The sequence below is a fragment of the Heterodontus francisci genome, chromosome 8 (assembly GCF_036365525.1).
Source record: "Heterodontus francisci isolate sHetFra1 chromosome 8, sHetFra1.hap1, whole genome shotgun sequence".
NCBI lineage: Eukaryota > Metazoa > Chordata > Chondrichthyes > Heterodontiformes > Heterodontidae > Heterodontus > Heterodontus francisci.
In genome coordinates, this window is record NC_090378.1 from 127,166,372 (window position 1) to 127,180,903 (window position 14,532).

The 14,532-nt window shown below is 49.2% G+C and overlaps 1 protein-coding gene across 1 annotated transcript in view; it reads right to left on the reverse strand.

Annotated features, from left to right (window-relative positions):
- Nucleotides 1-14,532, reverse strand: part of LOC137373269 (probable voltage-dependent R-type calcium channel subunit alpha-1E) — a 1,486,297-nt gene that overhangs the window by 132,331 nt on the left and 1,339,434 nt on the right. The window contains exons 29-31 of the mRNA XM_068038118.1: nt 7,929-8,063; nt 5,843-6,044; nt 2,916-3,080 (exon numbers count right to left, since the gene is read on the reverse strand). Of these exons, the coding sequence (XP_067894219.1) occupies nt 2,916-3,080; nt 5,843-6,044; nt 7,929-8,063 (502 nt within the window). The remainder of the gene's footprint in view (nt 1-2,915; nt 3,081-5,842; nt 6,045-7,928; nt 8,064-14,532) is intronic.

The following is a 14,532-nucleotide window of genomic DNA, read 5'->3' on the forward strand; positions in this document are numbered from 1 at the left end:
TATTTCACTATTAACAAGTGTTAGAGTGCATAACACCGTGTTACTCAGTAATACCCAGTGGTACTGTGTGTAACCCAGTGTTACTCAGTATTATCCAGTGTTACAGTCTGCAACCCAGTGTTACTCAGTATCATCCAGTGTTACAGTGTGCAAGCCAGTGTTACTCAGTATTATCCAGTGTTACAGTGTGCAACCCAGTGTTACTCAATATTACCCAGTGTTACTGTGTGTAACCCAGTGTTACTCAGTATTATCCAGTTTTACAGTGTGCAACCCAGTGTTACTCAGTATTACCCAGTGTTACTACGGTTTTGTGACGGGTAGGTCGTGCCTCACAAACCTTATTGAGTTTTTCAAGAAAGTGACCAAACAGGTGGATGAGGGTAAAGCAGTGGATGTGGTGTATGTGGATTTCAGTAAGGCGTTTGATAAGGTTCCCCACGGTAGGCTATTGCAGAAAATACGGAAGTATGGGGTTGAAGGTGATTTAGAGCTTTGGATCAGAAATTGGCTAGCTGAAAGAAGACAGAAGGTGGTGGTTGATGGCAAATGTTCATCCTGGAGTTTAGTTACTAGTGGTGTACCGCAAGGATCTGTTTTGGGGCCACTGCTGTTTGTCATTTTTATAAATGACCTGGAAGAGGGTGTAGAAGGGTGGGTTAGTAAATTTGCAGATGACACTAAGGTCGGTGGAGTTGTGGATTGTGCCGAAGGATGTTGTAGGTTACAGAGGGACATAGATAGGCTGCAGAGCTGGGCTGAGAGATGGCAAATGGAGTTTAATGCGGAAAAGTGTGAGGTGATTCACTTTGGAAGGAGTAACAGGAATGCAGAGTACTGGGCTAATGGGAAGATTCTTTGTAGTGTAGATGAACAGAGAGATCTTGGTGTCCAGGTGCATAAATCCCTGAAAGTTGCTACCCAGGTTAATAGGGCTGTTAAGAAGGCATATGGTGTGTTAGCTTTTATTTGTAGGGGGATCGAGTTTCGGAGCCAAGAGGTCATGCTGCAGCTGTACAAAACTCTGGTGAGACCGCACCTGGAGTATTGCGTGCAGTTCTGGTCACCGCATTATAGGAAGGATGTGGAAGCTATGGAAAGGGTGCAGAGGAGATTTACTAGGATGTTGCCTGGTATGGAGGGAAGGTCTTACGAGGAAAGGCTGAGGGACTTGAGGTTGTTTTCGTTGGAGAGAAGGAGGAGGAGAGGTGACTTAATAGAGACATATAAGATAATCAAAGGGTTAGACAGGGTGGATAGTGAGAGTCTTTTTCCTCGGATGGTGATGGCAAACACGAGGGGACATAGCTTTAAGTTGAGGGGTGAAAGATATAGGACAGATGTGAGAGGTAGTTTCTTTACTCAGAGAGTAGTAAGGGCGTGGAACGCCCTGCCTGCAGCAGTAGTAGATTCGCCAACTTTAAGTGGTCATTGGATAGATATATGGATGAAAATGGAATAGTGTAGGTCAGATGGTTTCACAGGTCGGCGCAACATCGAGGGCCGAAGGGCCTGTACTGCGCTGTAATGTTCTAATTCTAATACTAAGTGTCACCCAGTGTTACTCAGTATTATCCAGTTTTACAGTGTGCAACCCAGTGTTACTCAGTATTACCCAGTGTTACTGTGTGTAACCCAGTGTTACTCAGTATTATCCAGTTTTACAGTGTGCAACCCAGTGTTACTCAGTATTACCCAGTGTTACTGTGTGTAACCCAGTGTTACTCAGTATTACCCAGTGTTAGCGTGTAACCCAGTGTTACTCAGTATTACCCAGTGTTACTCAGTATTACACAGTGTTAGCGTGTAACCCAGTGTTACTCAGTATTACCCAGTGTTACTCAGTATTACCCAGTGTTAGCGTGTAACCCAGTGTTACTCAGTATTACCCAGTGTTACTCAGTATTACACAGTGTTAGTGTGTAACCCCGTGTTACTCAGTATCACACAGTGTTGATGTGGAACCCAGTGTATTTCACTATTAACAAGTGTTAGAGTGCATAACACCGTGTTACTCAGTAATACCCAGTGGTACTGTGTGTAACCCAGTGTTACTCAGTATTATCCAGTTTTACAGTGTGCAAGCCAGTGTTACTCAGTATCATCCAGTGTTACAGTGTGCAACCCAGTGTTACTCAGTATTACCCAGTGTTAGTGTGTAACCCAGTGTTACTCAGTATTACCTAGTGTTACTCAGTATTACCCAGTGTTACTCAGTATTACCCAGTGTTAGTGTGTAACCCAGTGTTACTCAGTATTACCCAGTGTTACTCAGTATTACCCAGTGTTAGTGTGTAACCCAGTGTTACTCAGTATTACCCAGTGTTACTCAGTATTACCCAGTGTTAGTGTGTAACCCAGTGTTACTCAGTATTACCCAGTGTTACTCAGTATTACCCAGTGTTAGTGTGTAACCCAGTGTTACTCAGTATTACCCAGTGTTACTCAATATTACACAGTGTTAGTGTGTAACCCAGTGTTACTCAGTATTACCCAGTGTTACTCAGTATTACACAGTGTTAGTGTGTAACCCCGTTTTACTCAGTATTACCCAGTGTTACTCAGTATTACACAGTGTTAGTGTGTAACCCCGTGTTACTCAGTATCACACAGTGTTACAGTGTGTAACCCAGTATTACTCAGTATTACCCAGTGCGACAGTGTGAAACCCAGTGTTACTCAGTATTGCCCAGTGTTGCAGTGTGTAACCCCGTGTTACAGATTATTTCGCAGTGTTACAATGTGTAACCCAGTGTTACACATTATTACCCAGTGCTACAGTGTTTAACCCAGTGTTACACAGTATTGCCCAGTGTTGCAGTGTGTAACCCAGTGTCTCTCCACAGTATGTAGCATTATGGGCTGTGAGCCAGTGTTGTACAACAATTAGAAGAGAGTGATATTGATGAACCTACCTTCATCATGAGGACCACTGTGTTAAGTGCTATCATGGTCAGGATGGTGTACTCGAAGGACGGTGACACCACAAAGTGCCAAACTCTGTATTGAAATGTTTGTCGGTTCTGTGGCATGTACCTTGTCAAGGGTTTGGCACTGATGGCAAACTCGATACAGGCTCTCTGGGGATAAAACACAAACAGTAAATACAGGGGCAGGCGCTGCCCCTGAAATGTTCTTTCCGCATATTGCGTAAATTTGCATCCTCTTACATTAATCTTTCTGTTCAATGCACATCTGGGTGAGAATCAAGCATCAGGTTATAAACATCCCGAGCATTAGAGTGGCTGAGACTCAATCATTGACAGACTGTCAGACATACACAGAGGTGAGAGTGAAGGTCACAGTGCCTGAGGCGGTCAAAACATATACGAATGTTGGGAGAGTTGGGTTGTGCAAAAGCTCAGAGCAGAGATTTGGGGTTTAAAGAGTGAGATTTTGAGGCAGTTACAGAGTGAGATGCTGAGGGAGTTAAAGAGTGAGATGTTGAGGGAGTTAAAGAGTGAGATGCTGAGGGAGTTAAAGAGTGAGATGGAGGATGAGGGCAGGGAGTTGTGATTTAAAGAGAGATCTGTTAAAGGTTGAAATCGGTTGGAGAAGCGATTGGAGAATTGAATGAGAAGGATGTGGGTGTGAGACAATGAGGGAGCAGTGGGAGTGGTGATGGAAGGTGGGATGATTGAACAGGAAAGTGCAGAAGGGACAAGGGGATAGGTTGAGCTGGGATCTGGGAATCAGAGACAGCCCAGGATCTGGATAGGAATGCTGTGGGAAATAGATTCTGGAGCTTATCTTCAATGAAAGGTAAAAGGTCACAGTAACCGAGGATACCATTTTCTGATGTGGGCAAAGACTGTCAATGGGGACAAAATTGTTTTGAAGTTATCAAAGAAGAAATCTGAGAGGCCCAAACATGTGCTCCAGGGAGAATCCGTACACTGGAAGGGACTGGTCAAAGGGCAGCAAGGCTCAGCACCAGATACCAAACAGCAGTGGATACTTTAAAACTGCTGCTTTGTTTATCTTGATACTTTATTATGACAGAAACAATGTGACAGACAAAGGAGAGAGTATGTGAAGCATGAGGGAGAGAGAGTGTGAAAGAGAGAGGGAGCGCAAAGTGTGAAGGAGAGAGAGTGCGAAGAAAGGGTGAGAGAGTGTGAAAGAGTATGTGTGAAGGAGAGAGTGGGCTGAATTTTATTTGTGCGCCGCGCTGTGCAGCAACACCCTTCAAACTCAGTGGGGTGCCCGCATTTAGCGGCTGCTGTAAAACCTCCGCTGCTGCTCACACCCAGGGGCCTCTACATGGGATCGCACCTGCCTGTTGATTTTGCCTCAGGTGCATACGAATCCTCGGGAGCAGAGGATTACACGATGTAGGATTAGCCATACCTACTTCCTTGTGATAAATAAAGTTGAACCCTTCATTTATTTGACGGCTCCTAACAGGGCAGGGATTGGTGTTGACGGGTACATCAGGTGCTTTCCTGGATCAACTACGTGGCATGGCATTGCCCATCTTGGCCAACACTCAGAGTGGCACAGCATGACCACATCAATCAAGATCCGACCAGCTGCATTGATTGCCCCCACCATCCATATAACCTTAACGCTCCTACCCTATCTTGCACCCTGCCCACACACAGGGTAACCAGACTGCCATTGCTCCTTCACTAATACAAACAAACGCAGAGTGTACACTGTTTACAGAGGGAGGGTACACAGTTCCTCCCTTCATGCCTGAAGAACTTTCCCTCCAGTAGTCCCAGACCCCTCTCCCTCCTCCCTTCCAGTATGCAGAGTGAGACCCCTGTTTCACTGTCGAGAGGCGGTGGGCTGCATAATCTGCAGAGGTAAGTACCGTTTTATATATGTTAGTTGGGGTGCTGTCGCCGAGCGACAGGGGCGCCGCACAGAGATCACCACACTGCCGATAATTTGCGGCATCCCCTTCTCGACATCACGGGTTGAGGTGGGCCTCTCCCTGTAGAAATTTACCGGCCCTTGTGCCACACAGCTTGGCGTCAAGGGGCTGGTAATATTCAGCCCAGTGTGTGTGAAAGAGAGAGTGAGAGTATGAAGGAGAGAGAGAGAGAAAGAGTGAAGGAGAGAGTGTGAAGGAGGGAGAGAGAGTGTGAAGGAGAGCGAAATAGTGAGTGAGAGTGAAGGAGGGAGAAAGAGACAATGAAGGAGGGAGAAAGAGAGCATGAAGTATGAAGGAGAGAGTGTGAAGGAGAGAGATAGAAAGTGTGATGTGTGAAGGAGAGAGTACGTGACAGAGAGAGTGTGTGTGTGAAGAAGGGAGAGTATGAAGGAGAGAGAGAGAGAGTGAAGGAGAGCGTATGAAGGAGAGAGGGAAAACGTGTGATGTGTGAAGGTAGAGTGCGTGACAGAGAGAGTGAGTGTGTGAAGAAGGGAGAGAGAGTATGAAGGGGAGAGAGAGAGAGAGAATGAAGGAGAGAGGGAGAAAGTGTGATGTGTGAAGGAGAGAGTGTGTGACAGAGAGAGCGTGTGTGTGAAGACGGGAGAGACAGTATGAAGGAGAGAGAGAGAGAGTGAAGAAGAGAGTGTGAAGGAGAGAGGGAGAAAGTGATGTATGAAGGAGAGAGTGTGTGACAGAGAGAGTGTGTGTGAAGAGGAGGGGGGAGAGAGTATGAAGGAGAGAGAGAGAGAGAGAGTGAAGGAGAGAGGGAGAAAGTGTGAAGGAGAGTGTGAAGGAGGGAGATAGAGTGAAGTGTGAAAGAGAGAGACAGTCTGTGCAGGAGAGAGAGTGTGACTGAGAGAATGTGTGTGTGAAGGAAAGAGAGAACGAAGGACTAAGTGCACAGGAGAGAGACATTTTAGTGTAGGAGGAACAGAGAGGGTGAATGAAGAAAGCAAGAACCTCGTTTTTCTCCAGGCTGCTCTCTTCCAGCATCTTGTCCCCTTGCTCCTGGAAGGTGATGATGATCAAAGCCACAAAGATATTAACGAAGAAGAAGGGAAAGACAACAAAATAGACAACGTAGAAGATGGACATTTCCATCCTGTTCCCGGGGATGGGTCCCTGGTCAGCCTCCGTCACATCCACTGAGTGCTGCAGGACCCTGTTAAAACATAGAGACCAACATCGTAATACCTCAAACAACAGGATACTGCACACACCACTCACATAGCAAGCCTCAAGTTCACTGGTGTCTCTCAGTCCCTCTCTCTCAGGGTGATATCTGTACACTGACTGGTGTCTCTCAGTCCCTCTCTCTCAGTGTGATATCTGTACACTGACTGGTGTCTCTCAGTCCCTCTCTCTCAGTGTGATATCTGTACACTGACTGGTGTCTCTCAGTCCCCTCTCTCTCAGGGTGATATCTGTACACTGACTGGTGTCTCTCAGTCCCTCTCTGTCAGGGTGATATCTGTACACTGACTGGTGTCTCTCAGTCCCTCTCTCTCAGGGTGATATCTGTACACTGACTGGTGTCTCTCAGTCCCCTCTCTCTCAGGGTGATATCTGTACACTGACTGGTGTCTCTCAGTCCTCTCTCTCTCAGGGTGATATCTGTACACTGACTGGTGTCTCTCAGTCCCTCTCTCAGGGTGATATCTGTACACTGACTGGTGTCTCTCAGTCCCTCTCTGTCAGGGTGATATCTGTACACTGACTGGTGTCTCTCAGTCCCTCTCTCAGGGTGATATCTGTACACTGACTGGTGTCTCTCAGTCCCTCTCTGTCAGGGAGATATCTGTACACTGACTGGTGTCTCTCAGTCCCTCTCTCAGGGTGATATCTGTACACTGACTGGTGTCTCTCAGTCCCTCTCTCTCAGGGAGATATCTGTACACTGACTGGTGTCTCTCAGTCCCTCTCTCTCAGGGTGATATCTGTACACTGACTGATGTCTCTCAGTCCCTCTCTCTCAGGGTGATATCTGTACACTGACTGGTGTCTCTCAGTCCCTCTCTCTCAGGGTGATATCTGTACACTGACTGATGTCTCTCAGTCCCTCTCTCTCAGGGTGATATCTGTACACTGACTGGTGTCTCTCAGTCCCTCTCTCTCAGGGTGATATCTGTACACTGACTGGTGTCTCTCAGTCCCTCTCTCTCAGGGTGATATCTGTACACTGACTGGTGTCTCTCAGTCCCTCTCTCTCAGGGTGATATCTGTACACTGACTGGTGTCTCTCAGTCCCTCTCTCTCAGGGTGATATCTGTACACTGACTGGTGTCTCTCAGTCCCTCTCTCTCAGGGAGATATCTGTACACTGACTGGTGTCTCTCAGTCCCTCTCTCTCAGGGTGATATCTGTACACTGACTGATGTCTCTCAGTCCCTCTCTCTCAGGGTGATATCTGTACACTGACTGGTGTCTCTCAGTCCCTCTCTCTCAGGGTGATACCTGTACACTGACTGATGTCTCTATGTCCCTTTCTGTGAGGTAGATATGGTCATAGCAACATCGGAATAGGAAAAGGTCATTCAGACCCTTGGGTCTGTCCACCCAGTTAGATCACGGCGTTGAACTCCATTTATCTTCTTTTGCTTATAATCCCTTGATACCCTTACCTAATAGAAGATCAGTTTTGAAATTTCCAACTGACTCCCAGAATCATCGCTTTTTGATGGCAGGGTTCCAGATTTCCACTATCCTTTGTGTGAGGAAGTAATTCCTGACATCATCCCTGAATAGCCTAGCTCCAATTCTGAGTTTAGCCCTTTGTTCTGGACTCCCCCACCAGAGGGGGTTCTCTCTATTGACCCTATCAACTACTTTCATGATTTTGAACACTTCACCTGCATCACCCCTCAGTCCTCTAAACTCAAGGGTATACAAGTCTAGCCGATGCAACCTGTCCTCACTGCATAGTTTTGCCGGTAGCCTAAGGAGCCTGTCAGTTGTTCACATCAGCTGACGACAAAAGTCCCTTTTCAATGCTATCTGATAGATCAGTGATGGTAGTTATACTGTGTGGTGGTCAGCGAGTACTTACTGTGGCCAGCCCTCTCCAGTGGAGACAGTGAATAGTGTCAGCAGGGCCCAGATAACATTATCATAGTGAAAGTCGTAACGTTTCCATTCTCGATCGACTACTTTATCCTCTGTCCCGTAGACAACAAACTGGCCTCTGGATGGGGTCAGAAAAGAAGAAGCCTATAAAGTGACAGACATATGTGCACAGGTGCACCGACATGCATGCCTGCACACCTACACACACAAGCACACCAACACACGCACACATGTACCCACATACAGATGTGCACATTTTTACATATACAAACATTCACACTGCACACACATGAAAGCACACAATCACAGGATGTCCCAAAATGTTTTACAGCATGTGAAATATCTGTGAAGAGTAGTCTCGATTGTAATGGAGGAAAAAAACATGGTTGGAGTGCAGACTTCACTGTGACTGCATGCAGTACTCTGAGTGTGCATGTTTGTGTGATGTGTGAACACATGCAGCACTCTCACAGTGTGTGTGTGTGTGCAGTGTGACCAGTTGCAGCACTCTCACAGTGTGTGTGTCTGTGCACAGTGTGACCAGTTGCAGCACTCTCACAGTGTGTGTGTGTGCAGTGTGACCAGTTGCAGCACTCTCACAGTGTGTGTGTGTGTGCGCAGTGTGACCAGTTGCAGCACTCTCACAGTGTGCGTGTGTGTGCAGTGTGACCAGTTGCAGCACTCTCACAGTGTGTGTGTGCAGTGTGACCAGTTGCAGCACTCTCACAGTGTGCGTGTGTGTGCAGTGTGACCAGTTGCAGCACTCTCACAGTGTGCGTGTGTGTGCAGTGTGACCAGTTGCAGCACTCTCACAGTGTGCGTGTGTGTGCAGTGTGACCAGTTGCAGCACTCTCACAGTGTGTGTGTGTGCAGTGTGACCAGTTGCAGCACTCTCACAGTGTGTGTGTGCGCAGTGTGACCAGTTGCAGCACTTTCACAGTGTGTGTGTGTGCAGTGTGACCAGTTGCAGCACTCTCACAGTGTGTGTGTGTGTGCGCAGTGTGACCAGTTGCAGCACTCTCACAGTGTGTGTGTGTGAGCAGTGTGACCAGTTGCAGCACTCTCAGTGTGTGTGTGTGTGTGCAGTGTGACCAGTTGCAGCACTCTCACAGTGTGTGTGTGTGCAGTGTGACCAGTTGCAGCACTCTCACAGTGTGTGCGTGTGCGCAGTGTGACCAGTTGCAGCACTCTCACAGTGTGTGTGTGCAGTGTGACCAGTTGCAGCACTCTCACAGTGTGTGTGTGTGAGCAGTGTGACCAGTTGCAGCGCTCTCACAGTGTGTGTGTGCAGTGTGACCAGTTGCAGCACTCTCACAGTGTGTGTGTGCAGTGTGACCATTTGCAGCAGTCTCAGTGTGTGTGTGTGTGCAGTGTGACCAGTTGCAGTACTCTCACAGTGTGTGTGTGCAGTGTGACCAGTTGCAGCACTCTCACAGTGTGTGTGTGCAGTGTGACCAGTTGCAGCACTCTCACAGTGTGTGTGTGCAGTGTGACCAGTTGCAGCACTCTCACAGTGTGTGTGTGCAGTGTGACCAGTTGCAGCACTCTCACAGTGTGTGTGTGTGCAGTGTGACCAGTTGCAGCACTCTCACAGTGTGTGTGTGTGCAGTGTGACCAGTTGCAGCAATCTCTCAGTGTGTGTGTGTGTGTGATGTGTGACCAGTTGCAGCACTCTCACAGTGTGTGTGTGAGTGCAGTGTGACCAGTTGCAGCACTCTCACAGTGTGTGTGTGCAGTGTGACCAGTTGCAGCACTCTCACAGTGTGTGTGTGCAGTGTGACCAGTCGCAGCACTCTCACAGTGTGTGTGTGTGTGCAGTGTGACCAGTTGCAGCACTCTCACAGTGTGTGTGTGTGCAGTGTGACCAGTTGCAGCACTCTCACAGTGTGTGTGTGTCTGCAGTGTGACCAGTTGCAGCACTCTCAGTGTGTGTGTGCAGTGTGACCAGTTGCAGCACTCTCACAGTGTGTGTGTGTGTGTGCAGTGTGACCAGTTGCAGCACTCTCACAGTGTGTGTGTGTGTGTGCAGTGTGACCAGTTGCAGCACTCTCACAGTGTGTGTGTGCAGTGTGACCAGTTGCAGCACTCTCACAGTGTGTGTGTGTGCAGTGTGACCAGTTGCAGCACTCTCACAGTGTGTGTGTGTCTGCAGTGTGACCAGTTGCAGCACTCTCAGTGTGTGTGTGCAGTGTGACCAGTTGCAGCACTCTCACAGTGTGTGTGTGTGCAGTGTGACCAGTTGCAGCACTCTCACAGTGTGTGTGTGTGCAGTGTGACCAGTTGCAGCACTCTCACAGTGTGTGTGTGTCTGCAGTGTGACCAGTTGCAGCACTCTCAGTGTGTGTGTGCAGTGTGACCAGTTGCAGCACACTCACAGTGTGTGTGATGTGTGACCAGTTGCAGCACTCTCACAGTGTGTGTGTGCAGTGTGACCAGTTGCAGCACTCTCACAGTGTGTGTGTGCAGTGTGACCAGTCGCAGCACTCTCACAGTGTGTGTGTGTGCAGTGTGACCAGTTGCAGCACTCTCACAGTGTGTGTGTGTGTGCAGTATGACCAGTTGCAGAAGTCTCAGTGTGTGTGTGTGTGTGTGTGCAGTGTGACCAGTTGCAGTACTCTCACAGTGTGTGTGTGTGCAGTGTAACCAGTTGCAGCACTCTCACAGTGTGTGTGTGCAGTGTGACCAGTTGCAGCACTCTCACAGTGTGTGTGTGCAGTGTGACCAGTTGCAGTACTCTCACAGTGTGTGTGTGCAGTGTGACCAGTTGCAGTACACTCACAGTGTGTGTGCGCGCAGTGTGACCAGTTGCAGCACTCTCACAGTGTGTGTGTGTGTGTGTGCAGTGTGACCAGTTGCAGTACTCTCAGTGTGTGTGTGTGTGCAGTGTGACCAGTTGCAGCACTCTCACAGTGTGTGTGTGCAGTGTAACCAGTTGCAGCGCTCTCACAGTGTGTGTGTGCAGTGTGACCAGTTGTAGTACTCTCACAGTGTGTGTGTGTGCAGTGTGACCAGTTGCAGCACTCTCACATTGTGTGTGTGCAGTGTGACCAGTTGCAGTGCTCTCACAGTGTGTGTGTGTGCGCAGTGTGACCAGTTGCAGCACTTTCACAGTGTGTGTGTGTGCAGTGTGACCAGTTGCAGCACTCTCACAGTGTTTGTGTGCAGTGTGACCAGTTGCAGCACTCTCACAGTGTGTGTGTGTGAGCAGTGTGACCAGTTGCAGCACTCTCACAGTGTGTGTGTGCAGTGTGACCAGTTGCAGCACTCTCACAGTGTGTGTGTGCAGTGTGACCAGTTGCAGTAGTCTCACAGTGTGTGTGTGTGTGTGTGCAGTGTGACTAGTTGCAGAAGTCTCAGTGTGTGTGTGTGTGTGTGTGTGCAGTGTGACCAGTTGCAGTACTCTCACAGTGTGTGTGTGTGCAGTGTGACCAGTTGCAGCACTCTCACAGTGTGTGTGTGCAGTGTGACCAGTTGCAGCACTCTCACAGTGTGTGTGTGCAGTGTGACCAGTTGCAGCACTCTCACAGTGTGTGTGTGCAGTGTGACCAGTTGCAGCACTCTTACAGTGTGTGTGTGCAGTGTGACCAGTTACAGTAGTCTCACAGTGTGTGTGTGTGTGTGTGCAGTGTGACTAGTTGCAGAAGTCTCAGTGTGTGTGTGTGAGTGTGCAGTGTGACCAGTTGCAGTACTCTCACAGTGTGTGTGTGTGCAGTGTGACCAGTTGCATCACTCTCACAGTGTGTGTGTGCAGTGTGACCAGTTGCAGCACTCTCACAGTCTGTGTGTGCAGTGTGACCAGTTGCAGCACTCTCACAGTGTGTGTGTGCAGTGTGACCAGTTGCAGCACTCTCACAGTGTGTGTGTGCAGTGTGACCAGTTGCAGTACTCTCACAGTGTGTGTGTGTGTGCAGTGTGACCAGTTGCAGTACTCTCACAGTGTGTGTGCGCGCAGTGTGACCAGTTGCAGCACTCTCACAGTGTGTGTGTGTGTGTGTGCAGTGTGACCAGTTGCAGTATCTCAGTGTGTGTGTGTGTGCAGTGTGACCAGTTGCAGCACTCTCACAGTGTGTGTGTGCAGTGTAACCAGTTGCAGCACTCTCACAGTGTGTGTGTGCAGTGTGACCAGTTGCAGTACTCTCACAGTGTGTGTGTGTGCAGTGTGACCAGTTGCAGCACTCTCACAGTGTGTGTGTGCAGTGTGACCAGTTGCAGTGCTCTCACAGTGTGTGTGTGTGTGCAGTGTGACCAGTTGCAGCACTCTCACAGTGTGTGTGTGTGCAGTGTGACCAGTTGCAGCACTTTCACAGTGTGTATGTGTGCAGTGTGACCAGTTGCAGCACTCTCACAGTGTTTGTGTGCAGTGTGACCAGTTGCAGCACTCTCACAGTGTGTGTGTGTGAGCAGTGTGACCAGTTGCAGCACTCTCAGTGTGTGTGTGTGTGTGCAGTGTGACCAGTTGCAGCACTCTCACAGTGTGTGTGTGTGCAGTGTGACCAGTTGCAGCACTCTCACAGTGTGTGTGTGCGCAGTGTGACCAGTTGCAGCACTCTCACAGTGTGTGTGTGTGCAGTGTGACCAGTTGCAGCACTCTCACATAGTCTGTGTGTGTGCAGTGTGACCAGTTGCAGCACTCTCACAGTGTGTGTGTGTGTGCAGTGTGACCATTTGCAGCACTCTCACAGTGTGTGTGTGTGAGCAGTGTGACCAGTTGCAGCACTCTCACATAGTCTGTGTGTGAACAGTGTGACCAGTTGCAGCACTCTCACAGTGTGTGTGTGTGTGCAGTGTGACCATTTGCAGCAGTCTCAGTGTGTGTGTGTGTGCAGTGTGACCAGTTGCAGCACTCTCACAGTGTGTGTGTGCAGTGTGACCAGTTGCAGTACTCTCACAGTGTGTGTGTGTGTGCAGTGTGACCAGTTGCAGTACTCTCACAGTGTGTGTGTGCAGTGTGACCAGTTGCAGCACTCTCACAGTGTGTGTGTGTGCAGTGTGACCAGTTGCAGCACTCTCACAGTGTGTGTGTGTGCAGTGTGACCAGTTGCAGCACTCTCACAGTGTGTGTGTGTGCAGTGTGACCAGTTGCAGCACTCTCACAGTGTGTGTGTGTGCAGTGTGACCAGTTGCAGCAATCCCTCAGTGTGTGTGTGTGTGATGTGTGACCAGTTGCAGCACTCTCACAGTGTGTGTGTTCAGTGTGACCAGTTGCAGCACTCTCACAGTGTGTGTGTGCAGTGTGACCAGTCGCAGCACTCTCACAGTGTGTGTGTGTGCAGTGTGACCAGTTGCAGCACTCTCACAGTGAGTGTGTGTGTGCAGTATGACCAGTTGCAGAAATCTCAGTGTGTGTGTGTGTGTGTGTGCAGTGTGACCAGTTGCAGTACTCTCACAGTGTGTGTGTGTGCAGTGTGACCAGTTGCAGCACTCTCACAGTGTGTGTGTGCAGTGTGACCAGTTGCAGCACTCTCACAGTGTGTGTGTGCAGTGTGACCAGTTGCAGCACTCTCACAGTGTGTGTGTGCAGTGTGACCAGTTGCAGTACTCTCACAGTGTGTGTGTGTGTGCAGTGTGACCAGTTGCAGAAGTCTCAGTGTGTGTGTGTGTGTGTGTGTGCAGTGTGACCAGTTGCAGTACTCTCACAGTGTGTGTGTGTGTGCGCAGTGTGACCAGTTGCAGCACTCTCACAGTGTGTGTTTGCAGTGTGACCAGTTGCAGCACTCTCACAGTGTGTGTGTGCAGTGTGACCAGTTGCAGCACTCTCACAGTGTGTGTGTGCAGTGTGACCAGTTGCAGCACTCTCACAGTGTGTGTGTGCAGTGTGACCAGTTGCAGCACTCTCACAGTGTGTGTGTATGTGCAGTGTGACCAGTTGCAGCACTCTCACAGTGTGTGTGTGTGTGTGTGTGCAGTGTGACCAGTTGCAGTACTCTCAGTGTGTGTGTGTGTGTGTGCAGTGTGACCAGTTGCAGTACTCTCAGTGTGTGTGTGTGTGCAGTGTGACCAGTTGCAGCACTCTCACAGTGTGTGTGTGTGTGTGTGCAGTGTGACCAGTTGCAGTACTCTCAGTGTGTGTGTGTGTGCAGTGTGACCAGTTGCAGCACTCTCACAGTGTGTGTGTGCAGTGTAACCAGTTGCAGCACTCTCACAGTGTGTGTGTGCAGTGTGACCAGTTGCAGTACTCTCACAGTGTGTGTGTGTGCAGTGTGACCAGTTGCAGCACTCTCACAGTGTGTGTGTGCAGTGTGACCAGTTGCAGCACTCTCACAGTGTGTGTGTGCAGTGTGACCAGTTGCAGTACTCTCACAGTGTGTGTGTGTGTGCAGTGTGACCAGTTGCAGTACTCTCACAGTGTGTGTGTGTGCAGTGTGACCAGTTGCAGCACTCTCACAGTGTGTGTGTGTGTGCAGTGTGACCAGTTGCAGCACTCTCACAGTGTGTGTGTGTGTGCAGTGTGACCAGTTGCAGCACTCTCACAGTGTGTGTGTGTGTGCAGTGTGACCAGTTGCCGCACTCTCACAGTGTGTGTGTGCAGTGTGACCAGTTACAGCACTCTCACAGTGTGTGTGTGTGTGCAGTGTGACGAGTTGCAG